General features: G+C 42.2%; 1 protein-coding gene across 1 annotated transcript; it reads left to right on the top strand.

Moving 5' to 3' along the window:
- Positions 1-36: 36 nt before the first annotated feature.
- Positions 37-19,980, top strand: LOC109878075 (actin-related protein 10-like). Its single transcript, XM_020470295.2, has 12 exons — positions 37-259; positions 675-747; positions 14,146-14,228; positions 14,390-14,498; positions 14,943-15,118; positions 15,493-15,572; positions 16,585-16,620; positions 16,831-16,910; positions 17,092-17,165; positions 17,569-17,650; positions 18,599-18,800; positions 18,931-19,980. Exons 1-12 carry the CDS (start codon positions 183-185, stop codon positions 19,110-19,112), a joined length of 1,254 nt encoding a protein of 417 aa, XP_020325884.1. The 5' UTR covers positions 37-182; the 3' UTR covers positions 19,113-19,980.
- Positions 19,981-25,495: the final 5,515 nt, after the last annotated feature.

The following is a 25,495-nucleotide window of genomic DNA, read 5'->3' as shown; positions in this document are numbered from 1 at the left end:
AACATACAAGTATAATTGCATAAACTATTTTACAGCAGGGGCAAACTATTTTTAATCAGGCGAGTTCCCCAGACGTTATTCCTCAAACTGAAAGAAAGGACCCTGCCAAACCCAGCAGGAAATCATTTATTTGCGTTTGCATGTTGTATATTGGAAACGATTAAGTAAATATAAAATATAAAATGCCCTTGTTTGAAGGGTTGGGGAGTGGAGGGGAAAAAACTGCAGTCGTCATTGATTTAGGAGCAGCCTACACAAAGTAAGTATTTAGCTAGCTAGATATGTCGTTAGCTAGCAGAGCTAACGTTTACATGCTAACAACATTGGCCATTACCAGTCGCACATGTTAAGTACTGAACATCAGAGATTTAAGCAAATATAAACCGACTATCCTATGTTTAAAGCACGTTATAGTTGGTCAAAATGTGTTAAATATGTGTTTTTCTGAAAAAGGGCTAGCGATATTAACGAAAGCTAACGAAGGCTAATGTTAGCTAGCTAGAAATGTAAGGAACAGCAGCAGGCTAGTGCCTGGTCTGGGGAAGATCATATGAGAATCAGACACACTAAGGCCCTTTACTCATTAAATATACATTCATTGGCATTGAGTACTGTCTGACAAGTGTCAATGATTTCACTCATCACAAACTACATGGTTTTGTATGATGATGCAGGTGTGGCTTTGCTGGAGAAACGGGGCCCAGGTTCATCATTCCTAGTGAGATACAGAAACCGGGACAACAGCAGGTGAGTGAGTTAGTGAGCGAATTAATGAATGACAAGTGCTCTTTAACTTATGGACAGGCATTATTGAAATCGACTGTCTCTTCTCTCTGTGTGTGTGTGTGTGTGTGTGTGAGAGAGAAATAATGACTAGTGCTCTTTAAAGTGGAACTGACAGCGTTTTAACTACTTTTCAGATATGAAACAAACAGACAATCATAATATCAGTAAAATATATCAAATTCCCAGATTATGCTACAAAACCAACTTTATAAAAGGTTTTTCCATGACGAACACTAAGGCATTGTTGGCAGAATAGATTAGATGGACGCAGTTCAGTGCATGATTAATATAATTCACCAATACATTACTTGGTGGTCCAAAGGTTATCAGGTTGTAAATCCCAGCTGGCCTTGTACATTGTTTGCTGCCTCCACCCGGGGTGCACTGATTCTGTTTCAATTACTCAATATTTTTGACAAAAATGGGCATATGTAACTAAGACTGGGAATGTCAATACAATCAAACTAGCAATGGCAATGATCAGTATAATGGCAAAGTCAGTCATAATGTGCTAATAGGCTAGGGTATCTATTTATGTAGCAAGATAAAAACACGGAGCATCCCGTTAGCTAGCTAGCTTGCTGCTAGGAGGATAACATGTCATTGGAGGGGTGGGTGAGTGACTTCTCCCACTCATTGTTTTTCGGTGGCTATACACAGCTAGAGATGCAGGTGTCATTTTGTTAGCTAGCAAGAACCTGAACGACTGTATTATACAGTTAGCATATCTCTTGCGTTCACAAATTCACTCTGGCTAGCTACTCCAATTTCAGAGCACTCTCACCTGTGTGCCAGAGTGCAGAATAACTGTTTAATTTACAAATATGCAACATCTGCTGAGTCACGAACGCTCTAGATTTAGTATTTTTTAGGGTCCCCATAGTTGATACTTTTGCAACAGCTAACTCTTCCTGTGGTCCACATGAAACATGACATAATACATAGTAGGGAACATTATTAGTCAAAATACATACATTTAAAATGTTACATAGCCTACATATCAGTACATACACACAATATCTAGGTCTAATGCATAGTACAGTGCAAATTACAATACAATGTATATATAAAATGGATGTGTCTCTTCACAGTCCCCTTTGTGCAGTAAGGTGTTATTTTATCTGTTTTTTTAAACTGGTTTTATTGCTAATATATATATTTCTTTTTTCCGCCACATTTTCATACAGTACATTTATATTTTCCAATGGGGCTATACATTTGGGTGAGTTTTTTTTCCTCACCTGAGTAGCCTCATTTCACTGCCAAAAAGAAAATTAAACCATCTAGTGTTCAGCGAAATAACAACAATGTCAAATACAGGTAGCCTAGTCAAATAATTAACATCCAATCACCTCAACCGTTACTCCCTCGCGGTAATTCCACTAACGGTCCATATGTAGCCAAAAGTAGCTGCTGCTCATTCAAAATGGATAAATGTTGTTGTTTTTTAAAATTTAAGTACTGCTATTACCAGCAGTACTGCACCTGTCGACGACACAAATTGTTCTGCTTCCACGAGCACATCCAATGCTAGCATCAGTAATTCTATATTTGTTGTTAGCCCAGCTAGCATGGACACTGACAGTTGTGAATCTGATGCAGCCGAAGAGCTACTGCCCCCTTACCTGGGAAAGCAGCAAAATAAAAGACAGGGACATTGGACCATCGAAGAGGCGCAAATATGATGAGAACTATATTGATTGACATTTAGAAACAAAACATGCCAATTTGGAAAATTGGCCACAGGATTTTTTGAGCAAGAATTAAGACGACTTTCGAGTACTAAGACATGTATAAAAGCAACCGATACCATTAATAAGAAGGGGCTAGAAGCGTCTTATATGGTGAGCTACCGAGTGGCTAGGACAGTCAAGTCCCATACTATTGTGGAGGACGTAATTATTCCTGCTGCTGGGGGAAAAGGCCCAAAAAACGAATGCCTTCATCAAACAACACTGTTTCATGACGCATCAGTGACATGGGAGGAGATGTTTTGAAACAATTACTGCTTTGCATACAAGCCAGTGATTTCTATGCGTTACAGCTGGATGAGTCAACAGACGTAGCAGGCCTGGCACAGCTCCTGGTATATGTCTGTTACGTTTATGGGAGGTCAATTAAGGAAGATATCCGCTTCTGCAAACCACTGGAAGTCAGGACAACAGGAGAGGATATTTTTAAAGTACTGGACAGCTTTGTGACACCAGATGGACTTTGGTGGTAAAGATGTGTTGGTGTCTGTACTGATGGCGCAAAAGCCATGACAGGGAGACATAGTGGAGTGGTAACGTGCATGCAAGCAGTTGCTCCCAATGCCACTTGGGTACACTGCAGCATCCACCGAGAGGCTCTTGCTGCCATGGGAATGCCTGACAGCTTGAAAGACGTTTTGGTCACTACAGTGAAAATGGTTAACTTTGTTAAAGCAAGGCCCCTGAACTTGTGTATTTTCTGCACTATGCAATGATGTGGGTAGCGACCATGTAACCCTTTTACAACATACAGAAGTACACTGGTTATCAAGGGGCAAAGTATTGACACATTATTTCTTTTAAATTGAGAGACGAGCTTAAAGTTATCTTTACTGACCATAATTTTCACTTGTCTGACCGCTTGCATGATGACGAATTTCTCACACGACTGGCCTATCTGGGTGATGTTTTTTCTCGCCTGAATGATCTGAATCTAGGATTACAGGGACTCTCCACAACTATATTCAATGTGTGGGACAAAATTGAGGCTATGATTGCGAAGTTGGAGCTCTTCTGTATACATTAAGAAGGACAACACACAGGTCTTTCCATCATTGTATATATTTTTTTTGTGCAAATGAACTCAAGCTTACAGACAATGTCAAATGTGATATAGCGAAGCACCTGAGTTGGGTGCCCAATTACTATTTTATTTATTTTACCTTTATTTAACCAGGTAGGCTAGTTGAGAACAAGTTCTCATTTGCAACTGCGACCTGGCCAAGATAAAGCATAGCAATTCGACACATACAACAACAGAGTTACACATGGGATAAACAAAACATACAGTTAATAATACAGTAGAAATAATAAAACAAAAAGTCTATATACAGTGAGTGCAAATGAGGTAAGATAAGGGAGCTAAGGCAATGAATAGGCCATGGTGGCAAAGTAATTACAATATAGCAATTAAACACTAGAATGGTAGATGTGCAGAAGATGCATGTGCAAGTAGAGATACTGGGGTGCAAAGGAGCAAGATAAATAAATACTCTATGGGGATGAGGTAGATAGATGGGCTGTTTACAGATGGGGCTATGTACAGGTCCAGTGATCTGTGAGCTGCTCTGACAGCTGGTGCTTAAAGCTAGTGAGGGAGATATGAGTCTCCAGCTTCAGTGATTTTTGTAGTTCGTATCAGTCAATGGCAGCAGAGAACTGTAAGGAAAGGCGACCAAACGAGGAATTGGCTTTGGGGGTGACCAGTGAGATATACCTGCTGGAGCACGTGCTATGAGTGGGTGCTGCTATGGTGACCAGTGAGCTGAGATAAGGCGGGGCTTTACCTAACAGAGACTTGTAGATAACCTGGAGCCAGTGGGTTTGGCGACGAGTATGACGCGAGGGCCAACCAACGAGAGCGTACAGGTCGCAGTGGTGGGTAGTGTATGGGGCTTTGGTGACAAAATGGATGGCACTGTGATAGACTGCGTCCAATTTGTTGAGTAGAGTGTTGGAGGCTATTTTATAGATGACATCGCCGAAGTCGAGGCTCGGTAGGATGGTCAGTTTTACGAGGGTATGTTTGGCAGCATGAATGAAGGATGCTTTGTTGCGATATAGGAAGCCGATTCTAGATTTAATTTTGGATTGGAGATGCTTAATGTGAGTCTGGAAGGAGAGTTTACAGTCTAACCAGACACCTTGGTATTTGTAGTTGTCCATGTATTCTAAGTCAGAATAGTGATGCTGGACGGGCGGGCAGGTGCGGGCAGTGATCGATTGAATAGCATGAATTTAGTTTTACTTGCATTTAAGAGCAGTTGGAGGCCACGGAAGGAGAGTTGTATGGCATTGAAGCTTGTCTAGAGGTTAGTTAACACAGTGTCCAAAGAGGGGCAAGAAGTATACAGAATGGTGTCGTCTGCATAGAGGTGGATCAGAGAATCATCAGCAGCAAGAGCGACATCATTGATGTATACAGAGAAGCGTGTCGGCCTGAGAATTGAAACCTGTGGCACCCCCATAGAGACTGCCAGAGGTCCGGAGAAACAGGCCCTCCGATTTGACACACTGAACTCAATCAGAGAAGTAGTTGGTAAACCACGCAAGGCAATCTTTTGAGAAACCAAGGCTGTCGTGTCTGCCAATAAGAATGTGGTGATTGACAGAGTCGAAAGCCTTGGCCAGGTTGATGAATATGGCTGCACAGTAGTGTCTCTTATCGATGGCGGTTATGATATCGTTTAGGACCTTGAGTGTGGCTGAGGTGCACCCATGACCAGCTCTGAAACCAGATTGCATAGTGGAGAAGGTACGGTGGGATTCGAAATGGTCGGTAATCTGTTTGTTGACTTGGCTTTCGAAGACCTTAGAAAGACAGGGTAGGATAGATATAAGTCTGTAGCAGTTTGGGTCTAGAGTGTCACCCCCTTTGAAGAGGGGGATGACCGCGGCAGCTTTCCAATCTTTGGGAATCTCAGACGATACGAAAGAGAGGTTGAACAGGCTAGTAATAGGGGTTCCAACAATTTCGGCAGATCATTTTAGAAAGAGAGGATCCAGATTGTCTAGCCCGGCTGATTTGTAGGGGTCCAGATTTTGCAGCTCTTTCAGAACATCAGTTGACCGGGATAGGGGTAGGGGTAGCAAGGTGGCCAGCCAGGTGGAAAGCATGGCCAGCCGTAGAGAAATGCTTATTGAAATTCTCAATTATAGTGGATTTATCAGTGGTAACAGTGTTTCCTAGCCTCAGAGCAGTGGGCAGCTGGGAGTAGGTGCTCTTATTCTCCATGGACTTTACAGTGTCCCAGAACTTTTTTGAGTTTGTACTACAGGATGCAAATTTTTGTTTGAAAAAGCTAGCTTTACTTTTCCTAACTGCCTGTGTATATTTGTTCCTAACTTCCCTGAAAAGTTGCATATCACGGGGGCTATTCGATGCTAATGCAGAATGCCACAGGATGTTTTTGTGCTGTTCCAGGGCAGACAGGTCTGGAGTGAACCAAGGACTATATCTATTCCTAGTAAAAAAAAATTGAATGGGGCATGCTTATTTAAGATGGTGAGGAAGGCACTTTTAAAGAATAACCAGGCATCCTCTACTGACGAGATGAGGTCAATGTCATTCCAGGATACCCCAGCAAGGTCGATTTAGAAAGGCCTGCTCGCAGAAGTGTTTTAGGGAGCATTTGACAGTTATGAGGGGTGGTCGTTTGATCACAGACCCATTACGGATGCAGGCAATGAGGCAGTGATCGCTGAGATCTTGATTGAAAACAGCAGAGGTGTATTTGGAGGGCGTGTTAGTTAGGATGATCTCTATGTGGGTGCCCGTGTTTATGGATTTAGGGTTGTACCTGGTAGGTTCATTGATAATTTGTGTGAGATTGAGGGCATCAAGCTTAGATTGTAGGATGTCCGGGGTGTTAAGCATGTCCCAGTTTAGGTCACCTAGTAGCACGAGCACAGAAGACAGATGGGGGGCAATCAATTCACATATGGTGTCGAGGCACAGCTGGGGGCAGAGGGTTGTCCATAGCAAGCGGCAATGGTGAGAGACTTGTTTCTGGAAAGGTGAATTTTTAGAATTAGAAGCTCGAATTGTTTGGATACAGACCTGGATAGTAAGACAGAACTCTGCAGGCTGTCTTTGCAGTAGATTGCAACACCGCCCCCTTTGGCAGCTCTATCTTGGCGAAAAATGTTATAGTTAGGGATGGACATTTCAGGGTTTTTGGTGGTTTTCCTATGCCAGGATTCAGACACGGCTAAGACATCCGGGTTGGCAGAGTGTGCTAAAGCAGTGAGTAAAACAAACTTAGGGAGTAGGCTTCTAATGTTAACATGCATGAAACCAAGGCTTTTGCGGTTACAGAAGTCAACAAATGAGAGCACCTGGGGAGTGGGAGTGGAGCGAGGCACTGCAGGACCTGGATTAACCGCTACATCACCAGAGGAGAAGTAGGATAAGGGTACGGCTAAAGGCTATACGAACTGGCCGTCTAGCACGTTTGGAACAGAGAGTAAAAGGAGCAGGTTTCTGGGCACGATAGCATAGATTCAAGGCTTAGTGTACAGACAAAGGTAAGGTAGGATGTGAGTACATTGGAGGTGAACCTAGGCATTGAGTAATGATGAGAGAGATATAGTCTCTAGAGACGTTTAAACCAGGTGATGTCATCGGAGGAGGAACAACATGGTTGGTTAAGGCATATTGAGCAGGGCTAGAGGCTCTACAGTGAAATAAGACAGTAATCCCTAACCAAGACAGTAATGGACGATGCATATTGATATTAGAGAGAGGCATGCGTAGCCAAGTGATCATATGGGTCCAGTGACTGGTTGGGCTGGCTGGGGACACGGCGATTCAGGCAGTTAGCAGGCCGGGGCTAACATGCTATCAGTTAGTAGTCCAGGACTAACAAGCTAGCAGTTGCCAGACCGGGGCTAGCAAGCTAGCAGTTAGCAGACCAAGGCTAGCAAGTTAGCAGAATGGCCTTTGGGGGACGTTGTGATGGAGGTAAGTCTGTTTTTGCCTCTTCGTGCGGTGACGTTGATAGACCAGTCGTGGATTAGTGCTTGCTCCGGGATGGAAACGCTAGCCAGGAGTAGTCACCCGGGATTGAGGTTAGCTAGTTGCAAAGATCCAGATGAAAATGTTCAGAGTTTGAAGTAGAAATCCGGGGATATGGAGAGAAAAAAATAGGCCCGTTATGCTCTGGTTTGAGTCACGTTGTATGAACTGGTGAGAGCTTTCTGAGTTAAAGGTTAGCTGATGACCGCTAGCAGTGGTTTGCTGACTGATAGCTGGTAGCTAGTTAGCTGGCTAGCTTCAGTTGAGAGATTCCAGATCCGAAGTAAATAGAAATACTTCAGAAAAAAAACAGATCCATGCCACATTGGGTGACGCGGGTTGCAGGAGAGTATTTAGAAGTTGAGGTTTAGGAAAATATTTTTAAAAGATATGCGAAGAAAAAGATATACACAAGGGACACGACAGGACAAAGACATCTGACTGCTACGCCATCTTGGAATGAGCCAGGTACTTTCCAGAAACGGATGACACAAACAACTGGATTCGTTATCCCTATCATGCCCTGCCTCCAGTCCACTTATTGATATCTGAACAAGAGACCCTCATCAAAATTGCAACAAGTGGTTCTGTGAAAATTGAATTTAATCAGAAGCCACTGCCAGATTTCTGGATTGGGCTGCGATTAGAGTATCCTGCCTTGGCAAGTCGGCTGTTAAGACACTGATGCCCTTTGCAACCATGTACCTATATGAGAGTGGATTCTCAGCCCTCATAAGCATGAAAACTAAATACATGCACAGACTGTGTGTGGAAAATGATTTAAGACAGAGACTCTCTCCAATACAACCCAACATTGCAGAGTTATGTGCATCATTTCAAGCACACCCTTCTCATTAATCTGTGGTGAATTATTCACAATTTTTGATGAACAAATAAGGTTTTATATGTAGGCTGGATAAATATAGAGCAAAATTATTGATTATTATTATTTGTGCCCTGGTCCTATAAGAGCTCTTTGTCATTTCCCACGAGCCGGGTTGTGACAAACGGGACTATAAAAGGTTTGGAAACCACTGTTCTAGACCAACTGCAATTGACCTATGTCCTACTTTGCCTCACATGACCACACAGCTGGGCAGTAGTCCAGTTACGACAAAGCTAGATCCTGTAGGACCTGTCTGGTCGACTGAGCAACGCCCTATCATGGACAGACCTCTTCCCGTTTTAGCAACCATTTGAGTCACCATTTGATGTTTTTACCATGACAGCTTGCTATCTAGGGTTACACCCAGTAGTTTAGTCTCCTCAACTTGCTCAATAGCCACAAGGCTAAACAAGATTTAGCGTTGAGCGAGTGATTTGTCACAAAAATGATGCTTTTAGTTAAAATATTTAGCACCAGCATATTGCTAGTTACCCATTCTAAAACTGACTGGAACTCTGTTAAGTGTCTCAGTTATTTATTTTACTTTTGCAGCCAATGCGTATACTGTTGAGTCGTCAGCGTACATAGACATACAGGCTTTATTCAAGGTCAATGGAAGGTCATTTGAAAAAACAGAAAACAATAATGGTCCTATCCGGCTGCCCTGCGGTACACACATTCAACTGAATTTGCATGAGAGGCTTCCGTTCACGAAAACCCCTCTGTATTCTATTAGATAGGTAACTCTCAATCCATAATAAGTTAGAGGATCCAAATCCATAACAGCAACAAAAAAAAGTCAGCAATCGGTTATTATCAATGACATCAAAAGCTGCACTGTAGTCTAACAAAACAGCTCCCACAACATTCTTACTATCAATTTCTTTCAGGAAATCAGTAATTTGTGCCAGTTCCATTAACCATTAAAGGGTGCTCTGCTATTCAAGGGCACACACTTATTTTAGGCTTAAATTGAAGATGTGGCAAACAGGAGTCCCAATGTATTCCGCTACCAACCTCAGCAATTTACCATCCAGGTTGTCGGTACCAGGTGGTTTGTCCTTATTTATATATAGCAACAATTTTTCACCTCTTCCACACCCACATTGTGGAACTCCAAACTACAGTGCTTGTCTTTCATTATTTGGTCCATTATGCATGAAATGAAGGCTCAGCATTTGTTGTTTGAATGTCATACCTAAGTCCACTAATATTGTCAACAAAAAAGTTATTAAAGTGATTAAAGGGTTTTGTTATGAACAAGCCATCTGCTTGTGCTTCTACACCTGCATTGCTTGCTGTTTGGGGTTTTAGGCTGGGTTTCTGTACAGCACTTTGAGATATCAGCTGATGTACGAAGGGCTATATAAATACATTTGATTTGATCTGCCTCAATGCAGGATGCAGTTGTGTTTGCTTTTTTTGCCTAGAATTTCATTTACAGTACACCAGAGCTTCTTACTATCATACTTTATATCATTTATCTGTGTTCTATAGTATAGTTTCTTTTTGTTTAATTTAGTTACGTGATTTCTCAATTTACTGTATGTTTTCAAGTCTGCTGTGTTGTCAGACTTATCTGCTATTCCCTTTGCCTCATCCCTCTCTGCCATACAGTTTTTCAATTCATCATCTATCCATGGGGATTTGGCAGTTCTAACAGTCAGTTTGTTGATGGGAGCCTATCAGTAACCAGAAGAAGCAGTTTCATAAATTCTTCAAGTGCAGTGTCCAGATGTTCCTCATTACACAAATCAGACCAACAAATATATTTCACATCTTCCACATAGGAATCATTGAAAATCCTCTTGTATGATTGTTTATACACAATTTTAGGTCTCGTCTTTGGAACATAGTTTTTTGTAGATATGGCTATTATATTATGATCACTACATCCGATGGGTGTGGATACAACTTTAGAGCAGATTTCTGCAACATTAGTAAAGACCTGATCAATGCACATGGATGATTTAGGTAGGTTGACTGACTTGAACCAGATTGCAGTCTGGTTAGCGATTGGAGATTATTTTTGAGTGGACAGCTTGATGACAACCAGTCAATATTTAGGACACCCAGAAAATATACCTCTCTTATGATATCACAAACATTATCCAACATTTCACACACCAAGTCCAAATACTGACTTGTAGCACTTGGTGGTCTATAGCAACTTCCTACGAGAATAGGCTTTAGGTGAGGCACATGAACCTGTTGCCATATTGTTTCCACATCATCTGACATGAGATCCTCTCTCAGCCTAACATAACACTCTCATCAGCTCTGCTAGGGCGGGTAAAATGGTCAGTGTGGCGTTCTCTCATTTGTGTCTGGAAGTAGCTAGCTAGCCAACTTTAGCCAATTAACTTGTGTGCTTGGTTGGGACAAGGCAGCTGCAGAAGGACGAGTAGGCTGCAATTCCCCATCGTTTATCAGTGCAATTTTCACGGCCAACTAGCAGTAAAAGTTGAGAGGGTTTATTTAATGTGCCTTCGTTAGATTTTAGCTCATCTTGCTCTGGCTAGCATTAGTTGTTGGTGTGCATAACTGAGGGAGAGAGAGCCTACCTTTTTCATGGTTGTTTGATCAATAGGACTGTAAAGTTCCAAATGTAATAGAACTCCTGTGGTATTTACATACTTGCAGAAAACCATTCGGGTGCATTGTGGCTTTTGGCGAATGCATTCTACTGATCTGAAGTCGCGCTGTTAGAACTGCCTGCAAACATCCAGTTCAAAGTGAATGATGGCAGGCTTGTGTGGCAAAGGACTTTTGCGTAAAGGCCTACTGTACCTTTGATTGCCTATGGTGCACCAGTCTGCGTAGAGTCTGGTCCTGGACGAGACGGATGTTTAATGTAGTGCAGGGTCTATTAATTGTCCAAACGCATGGCTGCTTTCACAAATGCCTTATACATCATTCCCAAAACGAGCATATCTAATCCGTCGCTTGTCAGAATCTTACAAAAAACAAACATTTTTAAAGGTGTCATGCTGCCTTGAATGACAGATTTTAATAAGATTTAATGTTGCTAAAATGCTGTCAGTTCCATTTTAACTTTGGACAGGCAGTATGGTCCAGAATATGTGAGCGGAGCAGAGCGATCCCAATTTGATTGGAGCGCGGTGCAAGATTCCCAAAAGCTGATCATCGCTCCAATTTTGCCCCAGTAGCGCTCACTTCACTAGCTCATGCCATGCCCAGCCCAGCATGCATTTTTTGTCTACTTCTGTGCTACTGTAGATAACTGTCATTATAGCAAATTATTAATAAACAAAAAATCTTGGTTTGGTTCATTTTTGTTCTGTTATCTGTATACAAGAGGCCATCATTGATTTTGATCCCAATAGGCCTGGAATATTCCCACGTTCAAGGAGCTCTCTGTTTTGATTGGATTATTTTGCCTAAAAACCTTTAGGCCTGCCTATAGACAAATAAAAATAAGTCTGCATCTCTACCTGGCAAGAGTGGCCAAAGGGGTGTTTAGCATCCCCAGTGGCTTTGCCAGTGTAGAGAGGATATTCTCCGCTGCTGGCCTGCTCTCCAAGCACCATTGCATGAACCTGAAGCCACAGACTGGACAAACTCTGTCACATCTGCCCACGCTCCCCCTTTCTTGCGCTCGAGGTCGCCAGGCTGCTAATCATTACGCACACCTCCTGTCACCATCGTTGCGCGCATCAGTGCTGCCTGTGGGTAAAACAACCCATGGTTACCTTGATTACCCCATTGGCTCATAGCAAAAACTTGACATTTTTCAAACAATTTCTTATTGTCTGCTTGTTTAAGTCCATTACAAAACTACATTAAAGAAAAGTACAACATGTCTAAAGATTTCTTGGTGGCAGGCAATGTTGAAAAGTATTCTCACTACTACACAACCTAATATTGTAGGGCTTCCCTCATGCCTCTTTTCATGTAGATTAGCCACTTGAACGTTAGCTAGCTACCAATCAGAACATCATTAAGATAGCCAAGACCAACAACCCAAACAAACCGACTATAATGCTACAAGTAGTGAGTGGAATTAGTTGAATGTCTTACCTGTGATTAAATGTTTGCACACACATAACTGTGTGTAGCCTACTTGGACACCGGGTCCCCATAATTTCGCACTCTTACACAGAAGCTACAGGGCGCTTCTTGCAGGCTCCATTTCCCTACATGGGAGCATTGTGAACCGTAGGTTGGGATTTTTGACCAGGTTACATATACAGCGCCTTCGGAAAGTATTCAGACCACTTTACTTTTTCCACATTTTGTTACGTTATAGCCTTATTCTAAAATGTATTCAATTGTTTATTTTCCTCAATCAATCATCCATAATGACAAAGGAAAACGTTTTTAGAAATGATTGCTAATTTGGTTCAAGTCCGGGCTCTGGCTGGGCCACTCAAGGACATTCGAAGACTTGTCCCGAAGCCACTCCTGTGTTGTCTTGGCTGTGTGCTTAGGATCGTTGTCCTGTTGGAACTGTCGCCTCCAGTCTGAGGTCCTGAGCGCTCAGGAGCAGGTTTTCATCAAGGATCTCTCTGTACTTTGCTCTGTTAATCTTTTCCTCGATTCTGACTTGTCTCCCAGTCCCTGCCACTGAAAAACATCCCCACAGCAGGATGCTGCAACCACCATGCTTCACTGTAGGGATAGTGCCAGGTTTCCTCGAGATGTGATGCTTGGCATTCATGCCAAAGAATTTGTTGGTTTCGTATGGGCAGAGTCTTTAGGTGCCTTTTGGCAAACTCCAAGCAGGCTGTCATGTGCCTTTTACTGACTAGTGGCTTCCGTCTGGCCACTCAACCACAAAGGCCTGATTGGTGGAGTTCTGCAGAGATGGTTGTCCTTCAGGAAGGTTCTCCCATCTCCACAGAGGAACTCTAGAACGCTGTCAGGGTTCTTCGTCACCTCCCTAAGGCCCTTCTCGCTCGATTGCTCAGTTTGGCTCTAGGAAGAGTCTTAGTGGTTCCTATTTTCTTTCATATAAGAATGATGGAGGCCACTGTGTTCTTGAGGACCTTCAATGCTGCAGACTTATTTGGTACCCTTCCCCAGGTCTGTGCCTCAACACAATCCTGTCGCGAAGCTCTACGGACAATTCCTTCAACCTTATGGCTTGGTTTCTGCTCTGACATGCACTGTCAACTGTGGGACCTAATATAGACAGGTGTGTGTCCCTTTTCAAATCATGTCCAATCAATTGAATTTACCACAGGTGGACACCATGTTGTAGAAACATCTCAAGGATAATCAATGGAAACAGGATGCACCTGAGCTCAATTTCAAGTCTCATAGCAAATGGTGTGAATACTGATGTAAATAAGGTATTTCAGTTTTTTTATACATTTGCAAACATTTCTAAAAACCTGTTCTTCGCTTTGTCATTATGGTGTATTGTGTGTAGATTGATGAATTCATTTGATTTGATCCATTTTATAATAAGGCTGAAACGTAACAAAATGTGGGAAAAGTCTGAATGCTTTCCGAAGGCACTGAACAACACAGCAGCTTTTCGGCATGTTTTGTTATTTCTGTATAATAAAATAATTGACAAAGTTGGCTCTTTTACAATGGGGGTCAATGGGAAAGAATAATATTTTTTCCCCCAATTTGTGCTCGTGGTTGAGGGGAATTCCTTCATATGACATGAATACCGACTCAAAGTATTGAAATGGACAGCCTCATCATTTCTGTCGGTGTGTCTTTTCTCACAGTCTATCAAAGTGGTTCAGTACAACATCAACACAGAGGAACTCTACTCCAACCTCAAGGAGTTCATCCACACGCTCTACTTCAGGTAAGGAGCTTTTGACAAAGCTAGTAGTGTGTGTAATGACTGACACATCAGTGGCAATAACATTAAAGCAACCATGGGAGTCAGCCATTTTGGAGATGCACCCCAGGCCATAATACAATTAATGATTGAATGTCTGTCTACTACCTTTCTGTCTTGCCCAGGCATCTGCTGGTGAACCCCCGTGACAGGAGAGTGCTGATCATCGAGTCCATCCTCTGTCCCTCCCACTTCAGAGAAACCCTCACCAAAGTCTTCTTCAAACAGTTTGAGGTACTGAGACCAGCTGGACCAATGGTCTATGTCTATGGGTGCATTTACACATGCAGCCCAATTCTGATCTCTTTTTTTCCACTAATTGTTATTTTGACCAATTAGATCAGCTCTGAAAAATGTCTGATGTGAAAAGATATAATGTGATTGGTCAAAACCAATTATTGGAAAAAATATCAGAAATGGGTTGCCTTTGTAAACTCAGTCTCTTATGTGTAGAACTACTTTACCTGGTACAAAAATGCTATCCCCTTCTCCTAACCCAAACTGGATGGGTGTAAGCTAAATGGTGAATGCAATGCTCCCCTAAGCCAATAGGGAGGCTAGATGGAGCCATCTCCATAGTGCTCACACCTGACAGTAGTTGGAACACAAAGGGGCATGGATTTTATATTTTTCAGATCAGGCAATGGATGTTTAGGAGGATGCCTCTGTGTTTCCCAGGTGCCCTCAGTGCTGTTTGCTCCCAGTCACCTCATGTCCATCATGTCTCTGGGCATCAACTCAGGCCTGGTGATGGACTGTGGCTACACTGAGACACTGGTGCTGCCTGTGTATGAGTGCATCCCCATCCTGTCAGCCTGGGAAGCCCTGCCTTTGGGTGGCAAGGCCATTCATAAGTAAGTCGTGTGCATGTGTTTGAGATGGTGTAATTATGTAAAGATGTTGCCGTGTGTGCTACTTTACTTGTGTCACGTACTGAACTTCAGGGAAACAACCTTTTGTTCACCTCTTGAGAGCTGTGTGTTTCAAGCCCCAGTTTCTTGACTACTGACAGAATCAAGTGTATCAATGTGTGTGCTTTCAGGGGGTACTTGCCCCCTTTGTTCTAAGTGGCTGTGTGTGCTTTCAGGCGGTACTTGCCCCCTTTGTTCTAAGTGGCTGTGTGTGCTTTCAGGGGGTACTTGCCCCCTTTGTTCTAAGTGGCTGTGTGTGCTTTCAGGGGGTACTTGCCCCCTTTGTTCTAAGTGTCTGTGTGTGTTCTAACCCTCAGGGAGTTGGATGTGCTCCTGGTGGAACAGTGTACAGTAGACTCAGACTCCAGTACTGGACAGAGTCTACCTACAGTCATTGGTAAGACCCCGACATCAGAAACCTACTTGTCAAAAACATAAGTCACTTACCGTACAACTCAAGCAGTGCTTTGTCATTGTATAAACTGTCTCAGCTGTCCCATGGATCCTCTTGTTTTCTTGCTGTGGCTATATCATGCTTTGTGAATAGCTGTTGTTGGCATTCTTGTTAATTGATTTTCCTAATTAGCTTCATAATGATGCTGGTGTTCTATTGTTATATGTAGAGGAAGGAAGGAATTTATAATTGCTCTCTCTGGGTGAATCAATCATGCAACATTTTGTATTCAGAAGTCGTTGCTATAGCCTGATGTGAAAGGAAGGACCTGCTCTGTCTTTTTTAAAATTATATATGTATGTATATATATATATATATATATATATGTATATATACACACGCACGCACATGGCCTATTTGAGTTATTTTTCTCCTTGTGTACTGTATCCTGGAAGTACTGTTCTTTTCTGATCCGAGAGTGAATTCCTATGTAGAGCAGCAGTAGCTCACTAGCTAGCTGATGCAGGGCTAGGCAGGCCTGATGGGCATAAATCATTTAAACAGGCATATTATAGACCATCTCTCTCTCTGCACTACTGAACCACACCACTACAGTACCACGGCACAACTGAATGCACTATTACAGTCAATTGACTGATGTAGCCCATGTAATTATTGGCATGAGACTGTTGTGAATGCAAACACTCAACTGTAGCAAACGTATTCAAGGGAAGCAAAGAAAAGTATGTATTAAAATTGGGACAAGTAAACTGCTCTGAACTTATCAAGACTTGATATAATCTACTTTCTTCACTTTCTCCATACTTCCTCAACCAATGAGTGCACCTCTGGTGTCCTCTCCTTGTCTCGGACACACACCATTTGACTACAATGAGACACAATCATTTATTACAGTAATAGAACCATTGACGTGAAAGGAAGGGCTCTATGTGAGGGAGGATAAGTGGGTCATTGGTAAATAGATCTCACTTTTCATCCTGTATTTTGTTCCCAGGCTCCATCCCAGAGGAAGTTGTGGAAGATATCAAGGGTATGTTCAAAAGAAACTGAAACCACTTGTTTTTATTGCCTTTATTACAGACAATGCTGGGATTCCAGTTTAGCAGCTAAAGTAAATGGATTTAGCTACAAAAGGCAGCTAAAGCTAATTCATTTTTAAAAAGATATCTTCGCCCCATTCATGTATGTTGGTGGTAGCATACTCTCATAGACCCTCTTGTTTGTGTTGTTTCTTGTCCAGTCAGGACCTGTTTTGTCAGTGACCTAAAGAGAGGCCTGAAGATCCAGGAGGCCAAGTTTAACCTAGAGGGCACGGCTGAGGTCAGTGACCTTTAACCCCCAACTGGGCAGTCGGTCATTTCTATATTTGCATTGTCTGGTATATTCAAGCAGTAGCTATTGCTGTGTTCTTCCAGTAAATGCCATTTGTTAAAGTTAGTTTGGTGAGTATTATAGTCCAGTGCATTTGAGACCCTTGCATCCATGTTCTTCCACCTTATAGCGACCAACACCACCCCCTGATGTTGATTACCCATTGGATGGGGAGAAGATTCTGCATATCAAGGGAACAATCAGGTAGCTGTTTTTTATATATATCTTCTCAACTGAAATGTGATACAATTACAAAACACAGCCAAAGGGTTGTGTTTACTGATGTAATCTGTGTCCATTTCATTCATGTCCAGAACATTTCAAACCTAGATATTTGGTTCTGTGTCTCCTCTTTAATATCTGGGTCACCTTCTTCTATTATTGAATCTGGGTTGTCTCTGCAAGGTTTTCATCATGTCTGTCTGTATGCTCTTCTCAGGGGCGGCTAATGAACCTACAATTGCTCCTTGGGGCCACAAAAACGTTTATCAAATTGAATTGAAATCAAGACTGTCTTTTTGCCAACTTATTGCAGGGACTCTTGATTGATGTGTTGGTTCTGTATTGTAGGGATTCTGAGTGACGTGTGGGTTGTTGTGTTTTGAAGGGACTCGGTGATGGAGATGCTGTTTGAGCAGGACAATGAGGAGAAGAGTGTGGCCACTCTAGTGCTTGACACTCTGGTCAAGGTAACATTCGTTTTCATAATTGAAAAATACCATGTATTAATCTGGGGTTTCTTTCTGCTCAAACCGCAAGAGATGAGATGCTGCCAAAATGGGTACGGAATTCATGTTACTTCGTCAGTAATTACTGGACAATGTTTTGTTCGCAACGACCTTTCATCAGACATCTGCATCTTCTAATTAAAATCGTCAGCTATTTCATAATTCCTTTTTCCATTTTGAAATGACGAACGCATTTCACCAACACGTATGGGGAGAGACTTTAACCCTGTTACTATAGCAACAGTCCCAGCCTCCCGGGACACTCCAGTTCACTGAGGTGAAATCGTCTCGGTTCCTTCTCAATTTGCCTGAAGAACCGATGTTGAATTGCATAGAATTCTACTTTGGGCAGAAACTAGCATTTGTATCAGGAAAGTTTCCTCTCACGACCTCTACAAGCCAGAATGCTGAATAAAATGATACTTTACTGGTTGTCTGTGTAGTTGGTCCTTTTGCAGGTAGGAATGTGAGACAAAATATCCACAGAGTGTAGTAAGCTTGTAAACAGTCCACTTCTCTACCGTGTAGGGTCAGTCAATGAGATTTCTCTCCTGAGAGACCAGCACTGTGGACGAATAGGTTTCTGTGGATGAACAGGTTTCGTCCCACCCAGTCCTTAAGGAGTTTTTTCTTGCCTCTGTCGCCTCTGCTTGGCACCGGTTGCTGTGAACCACTTAACAAGTACAACTGATTTAGTAAATGAAACAAATCTGAATGACTGATACATTTCTTCTGATCACATGTTTTTTTTTTTTTGGTCTTATTAAATCCTTATTTCTGTCCCATAGACAGTCTTAAGCAGCTTGGGAGTTTAAGCCCAGTTTACTGTTAATCTTGTGAAAAGTACATTTGAGAAAATACGAAAGATTGATACATACTGATGTGTTTCTATCTGATGAACCCCCTCAGTGTCCCATTGACACTCGTAAGGCGCTATCTGAAAACCTGGTCATTATCGGGGGCACGGCCATGCTGCCTGGCTTCCTGCACCGGCTCCTGGCTGAGATACGCCTCCTGGTGGACAAACCCAAGTATCGTGACGCCCTGGCCACCAAGAGCTTCAGGCTGCACAGTCCTCCAGCCAAACCCAACTGCACTTCATGGCTCGGAGGTGAGAGACAGAGTAGTCTGATAACCAACCTTGTCCTTGGACTCTATGGATCAGTTGGGGGTGGTAATGCAGGGAGGTATAAACCAGCTTTGAATAACACTGTGTCTCCTGCTTTCCTCTCCCTGTTTAGGAGCGATCTTTGGAGCACTGCAAGACATCCTGGGTAGTCGTTCTGTGTCGCGCGACTATTACAACCAGACAGGCCGTATCCCCGACTGGTGCTGTCTCAGCTCCCCGCTGCCAGAATCAGTCTATGATGCAGGGAAAACCCCCCCACCACTCATGAAGAGAGCCTTCTCCACAGAGAAATAAACCAGCAGACACTATTGTCTACCCCTGGTCTGCGTCTACAGTGCCACCCTAAACCAAAAATAGTGCACTATATAAGGAAAGTGGTGCCATTTTAGTGGCACCACTAAAACTCACCCCAAACTCACCCCAGACTTGAACATATCAGACATTATGGGTGTGTCTCAATAGTCTATTACGGTTTCCTCTACTCATGCCCTTCCCCTCATCTGTAAGGCGAGAGAGCCACTTTAGACTAGAGATGCACCCAGCATCTCAACCCCCAGATGGCTGTGGATTGTGGGGGTTTTAGTTCAATCAGTCTTTATGTGCCTGTTCTGTAAGACTCCTGCCACACTGTGTTCCAGATTCTGCTCACTCTATTGCTAACTAGATGTTTTGTCTAAGGATTGCACTGGTACAGCAGTCAGCATTTGAATTGAGAGTACTGTGCTGGGGTCAGGGAGAGCAAGTTCTGGGTCCAGATCCTTGTACACAAGGTGGTCTTGAACAGAGTTGCCATGTGTTGACTATCCCCTTGAGGCAGAAGTGTGGATTTGACTCAGTTTTCCAGCTGAACTGAGGCTTGTCATGTTAACACTCTTGAGCTGTATATAGAAACTGTCAGTAAGAAAGTGTACTGCATTTCAACCAGATAAATTGTAGTTCAACCAATTTAAATTGCAGTTTTGATATTTGGCTGTCAAGTTTCTCTTTATGTAGTCCTTGTGAATGCTACCTCCAGGCATTCCTTTTCAGCTAATATGTAGTGTTTTATTTATTTTTTATCTGCCATGTAAAACATTAATATCAGTTTCAATCTCCCCAGAGCTCTTATCCTGTAATGCATCAACTCAAACAGCGCTAAATAAACATTCCTGCTGTTGCATGTTGTCGTTCCTGTCTTGTCTGTTTGTTGTTCTGCCCCGTCTCTCATGAGGCTTATTTCTCACTCTCCAGAGCCTTTAAGTGATGTTTCACACAGATATGCCCACTACTAGAAAGCATACTATAGAGTACACTGGCTGAATAATGTTCACTCCATGAGACAGCAGTCAGGAGGATTGTTTGAATATGGTTTATGGGTATTTCCCAGCACTGTCACTATCAAAGTAATGAACACCAGGCCAAATAGTTACCAGTTGTATCATGCTTATAAGAAATAACAGGCTGAGCAGCACACACAGATCTCTGAAGTAATGTCTTTTCTAACAGTCACTGGCTGCTCTGGTATGGAGTGCCATGAGTCTAACACATGAAATAAAGAAAAAATGCCTGCACACAAATTAATGCTCAAGTTGTTTTATTGTGCAACACTGACAAAGGTCTGTGTCATTTTGGGTTGTAACATGAGCATTGAGAAGTGTGCGGGTATCCTCTTTCATTTTTTTTAAACCAGTACCTGCAAATCATTTAATGTGTGTACACTGTTTAAAACATGAATTATCATCCATTTCTGGCATGAATAAAATACTGCAGTCAGAACTGGAAGAAATTAAATGTGGCTGTATTTGATTCAAGGTCTTCTATATTCCTGGGTCCATATCAACTTTCACACACACATTCCCCAATCCCACAATGACCTGTAATCATACAGCTGAGATCACCATATACCTGTGATTGACTGTATCCTTAAATCAACCCTGACTGAACCTGTATGATCTGGCCTGGTCCCAGTCTAGTGGATTATGGATCCAATATGGACATTGGTAGGTAATTCTGGCTGGTTGGGCAGGTAGGTTTTGAGTACAACATGTATCGCCCACAAGGAGGCGCCATAGTGAAACCAAAGTGTGCCTCGAGGTCACAAATCATATACTGTTTAGGCGGTTGTTACTGTGTGTCTGTCTGGGAACTGGTGTGGCGTCATTACCCAAAATGCAGCTGGGCCCAGAGACTGGGAAATCTGATATAGCTCAGAGTCCAATCCCCAGTTTGACTTAATCTCTTCCTGTACACACACACACCAATTGCAGACACACAAAAAACACCCACCGTCACTGTCTCCCTCACTCTCTTTAGGCTTCCTCGGAGCTATCTCTGTTGGGGTCTCCCCTGCAGCCCCACAGGATCACCTACATATGGAGATGGGTATAGACTGAAGGATAACAGTGTCTAGTCTACCAATCCTGCATACTAACCAAACGGTACTAATCCCCAGAGTAAGTGATTCAACTCCCCAGTGTAAGTGATTCAACTCCCCAGTGTAAGTGATTCAACTCCCCAGTGTAAGTGATTCAACTCCCCAGTGTAAGTGATTCAACTCCCCAGAGTAAGTGTTATGTGAGAAGAGTGAGATGCAAGGGGGAAGAAGAGAGAAAATAATGGAGATCGAGAGCAAGAGAGAGCGAGAGATAAGGAGGGAGGGAAGGATAAAGATAAGGAGGGAGGGAAGGAAGGATAGAGATAAGGAGGGAGGGAAGGAGAGAGGGATAAAGGGAGGGAGGGAGGGATAGAGATGCAGGAAGTAGGGAGGGATAGAGAAAAGGGGGGAGGGAGGGATAGAGAGAGGGAGGTATGGATAGAGGGAAGGATGGAGGATAGGGAGAAAGAGGGAGGGAATCTTATACGCTGCTCGTCTCTCCTCCAGACACTCACATTCAAAACAAACCTCCCTAATTAGCTCGTTGTCAATCACTCTGGTTTTAATAACAGAAATTATGATTCCACAGAATCACTACCAGTAACTTTATTCACCATCATCAGTGAGAGTTGTTTTTTCAACTAATAACAGGGCTGTACCATTATCATGAATGGAGATGGAAGGTAATCTCTCCTAAGGTGTGAGTAGCATGGCCTATGAGTTGCACAACCCAAGTCGATGTTTTATGTACACTGGCCCGCAGAGTGTTGTCCAGACCGATAGTGCTTGTGTCTATTGCAGGGTTCTACTCATCTTCATCCACTTTAAAGACTAGCTGCTGCCGCAGGGTCAGGAGCACCAGCTCACTTTAACTTGGGTGGTAAAAACATTTGTTCTGAGCCCACTGAGCGCAGACGTCAGTTTAACATCTAGTTTTGAATTAAATTTGGTTGAGTTGTCAACTAATGTGAATTCATGCTCAAAAAAGTCACCATGTCATTGGATTTAGGTTAAAAGTCACCATGTCATTGATTTAGGTTAAAAGTCCCCATGTCATTGATTTAGGTTAAAAGTCACCATGTCATTGGATTTAGGTTAAAAGTCCCCATGTCATTGATTTAGGTTAAAAGTCCCCATGTCATTGATTTAGGTTAAAAGTTGGGTAAAAAAAGCCTTTACGTTGATGACTTTTTTCAAATTCAATCAGTTTCCATGTTGATTAAACATCATCACATAGATTTTGGGGGTTAAAATGACAGAAAAACATGGATTGAGACAGTTTTTGCCCAGTGGGAGAATACTGTATTGGTAGTGGATGTAAGGGGTGCTTTCCTCCCTTATGAAGTGCTTTGAGCACTTGGAATTGAACCAAATCCAGTTCATTATCACAATGAATTCATTATCTGTTAAGATAAATAATGATGATAATCTAGATGCTCTAGATGCTGAAGGTCATCAATCTGGCTTTAGTGTGAGGGAGGGACTGGTATATGGAGAAATAATGTATCTCCTCCTGCACAGGTCACAATAATGAACTGTCATGTTCCTTCCCTCATCAAATATCATCCTCTATCACCTACAATTACACCACATTAGTTGTATTAAACTGCACATAAAATGATTCAGAGTGCATGGTAGTAATAATTTAAAAAACTAAACAGGAGACAAAATACTCATTTAAAAGTAGGTCTTAAACACATGTAAATACAAAATCTCAATTCGTTTTGGTTAACATCAAGGTGGACTGACAACCATTTACTGCACATAACTGAGGAGAGAGAGAGAGAGCAAGAGAACGCGAATGACATTATGGGACATTTGAATGCTTTGATTAACACTTTAGTTAAAGTAACCTAATTGAATTTCACTTCACTTATCATTTTTTGGATTATGTCCAAGCGCCGCAATATAGTAAATGTATTTGGCTAAGGTGTATGTAAACTTCCAACTTCAACTGTAGCTGGCAAAACAATCCAAGCTATTTTCACATGGCCTATGTGCCCATGAACCTGCTGGCAGTCTCTGAGGGGGTAGGTGCAACTCATTAGGAAGGTGTTAATGTTTTGTACATTCAGTGTATTTTTTAAATAAAAATATTGTAACTTTTTTTTTTTTACCAACTGCTAAAATAAAGGAAACACCAGCATTACCTTTCTTAATAGGGTGTTGGGCCACCCCGAGCCACCAGAACAGCTTCAAAGCGCCTTGGCATAGATTCTACAAGTGTCTGGAACTCTATTGGAGGGAAGCAACATCATTCTTCCATGAGAAATGTTGACGGTGGTGGAAAACACTGTCTCAGGCACCGCTCCAAAATTTCTCATAAGTGTTCAATTGGGTTTGAGATCTGGTGACTGACACACACACACACACACACACACACACACACACACACACACACACACACACACACACACACACACACACACACACACACACACACACACACACACACACACACACACACACTTTAAACCCCCCCATGCTCATTGGAGACCCCTCTTTCAAAGATCTCTACTAGCCATGGTAGCCAAAATAATGGTCAACTGGGCATTTTTATACATGATGGGATGTTAATTGCTTAATTAACTCAGGAGGCTACACCTGTGTGGAGACACCTGCTTTCAATATACTTTGTATCCATAATTTACTCAAGTGTTTCCTTTATTTTTGCAGTTACCTGTAGGTTACATAAAGACTTATAATGATGTCGGTGTTAACAAGGGAACCTGAGAGTCCCTATAAGAGGATATCATCTGCTGTACACACACACACATTTACACTCTGCAAGGGTCTTCATATGTAGGATTATGCTCTTGACAGGGTTAGAAATATGAAATAACTCCTTTGGGTTCTAAGTTGTAACTTTCATCAGACAGTAAAGAATAACTAATCATATGGATTCCTCTGTATGAAATTTGAAAATGAAATGTATTCAAATGTAAATTAGTTTATAACAATGGGCTTGTGTATCGCATTATTTATCTGTATCAGACATGGCATGTGTGAATGACATTTTGAGTTGTTAACACAAAAGTGTCCTTGTCTTGGGAATGTGCTGGGTTCATTGTATTGGGGTCATGATGTGTTGTCTGACTGACTCTTGGAGAGGAAAAATGATCTGATTGTCCTCATGTGGGCTGTTTCGATTTTGTGTGTGTTTGTGTGTGTGTGTGTGTGTGTCCTGAGAACTTCCCCTCCATCCCATCAGTTTGTTTTATAGTTAATATAATGTAGGCCTACTATTCGGCCCTACCAAGCAAAAAGGCAGTAACTGCTCATAGCGTGGAATTGGGAAAAATGGCTTTTATTTACCTTGGTTTATGTATTTATTTATTTAACCTTTATTTAATTAGGCAAGTCAGTTAAGAACAAATTATTATTAACAATGACAGCCTACCAAAAGGCCTCTTGCGGGGACGGGGGCTGGGAATTTTAATATATATATATATATATATAGGACAAAACACACATCAGGACAAGAGAGACAACACAGCACTATATAAAGAGAGACCTAAGACAACAACATAGCAAGGCAGCAACACATGACTACACAGCATGGAAGCAAGACAACATGACAACAACATGGTAGCAACACAACATGGTAGCAACACAACATGGAACAAACATTATTGTTTCATGGTAACTTTATGCAGTTACTGCTAACACCCATTTTCTCCAAAACACAATACAACAGAGGCAGGATACTTGTCCACATGATTAAGCATGTATTTAATGTAGCAAAAATGACATTAACTCATTTATTACCAACTGAGCAGTTACTGCCTTTTTGCTTGGTAGGGCAGTATAGGGATTTTATGACTTTTGCATTATATGTTCTGATTATGTTATAATTATGTTACGATAATAACATAATGGCATGACCAGGGAAAACGTGTAGCCTATAAATAGTGTTCATCAAGTAAAATAACTGCAGGTGTGGCAGGTGATTACAGAATAATTTGTACAGTTATGTGTTTACTTTGCAAGAGGAGCCTTGACAGCCAAAGGTTAGGTTTGGGACACAGTGGCTGAGAACTATTTATTATGTAATGTAACAGAACACTTGGTCTCACGTCATGGATTCCCCATACATTTGAAATGCTTGTACTGTACAACTCACATGGTTTACTGTTCGACACAATGTGATCAACGTGCCACACTCTTGGCATACGGTCACGTTTCTTAGTTTAGTGCCAACTCATCGACCAATGAGAGGCCGCAAAATCTAAGTAGTGGGCGGACAACATAGACAAAAGAATGTGACGTATCCACAACTCTCCACGCTTGGAACACTACGAGACGCCCACAGACTTCCAAATAT

This window comes from Oncorhynchus kisutch, linkage group LG21 (genome assembly GCF_002021735.2).
Source record: "Oncorhynchus kisutch isolate 150728-3 linkage group LG21, Okis_V2, whole genome shotgun sequence".
Taxonomy (NCBI): domain Eukaryota; kingdom Metazoa; phylum Chordata; class Actinopteri; order Salmoniformes; family Salmonidae; genus Oncorhynchus; species Oncorhynchus kisutch.
This window is presented reverse-complemented; position numbering and strand designations above follow the sequence as displayed.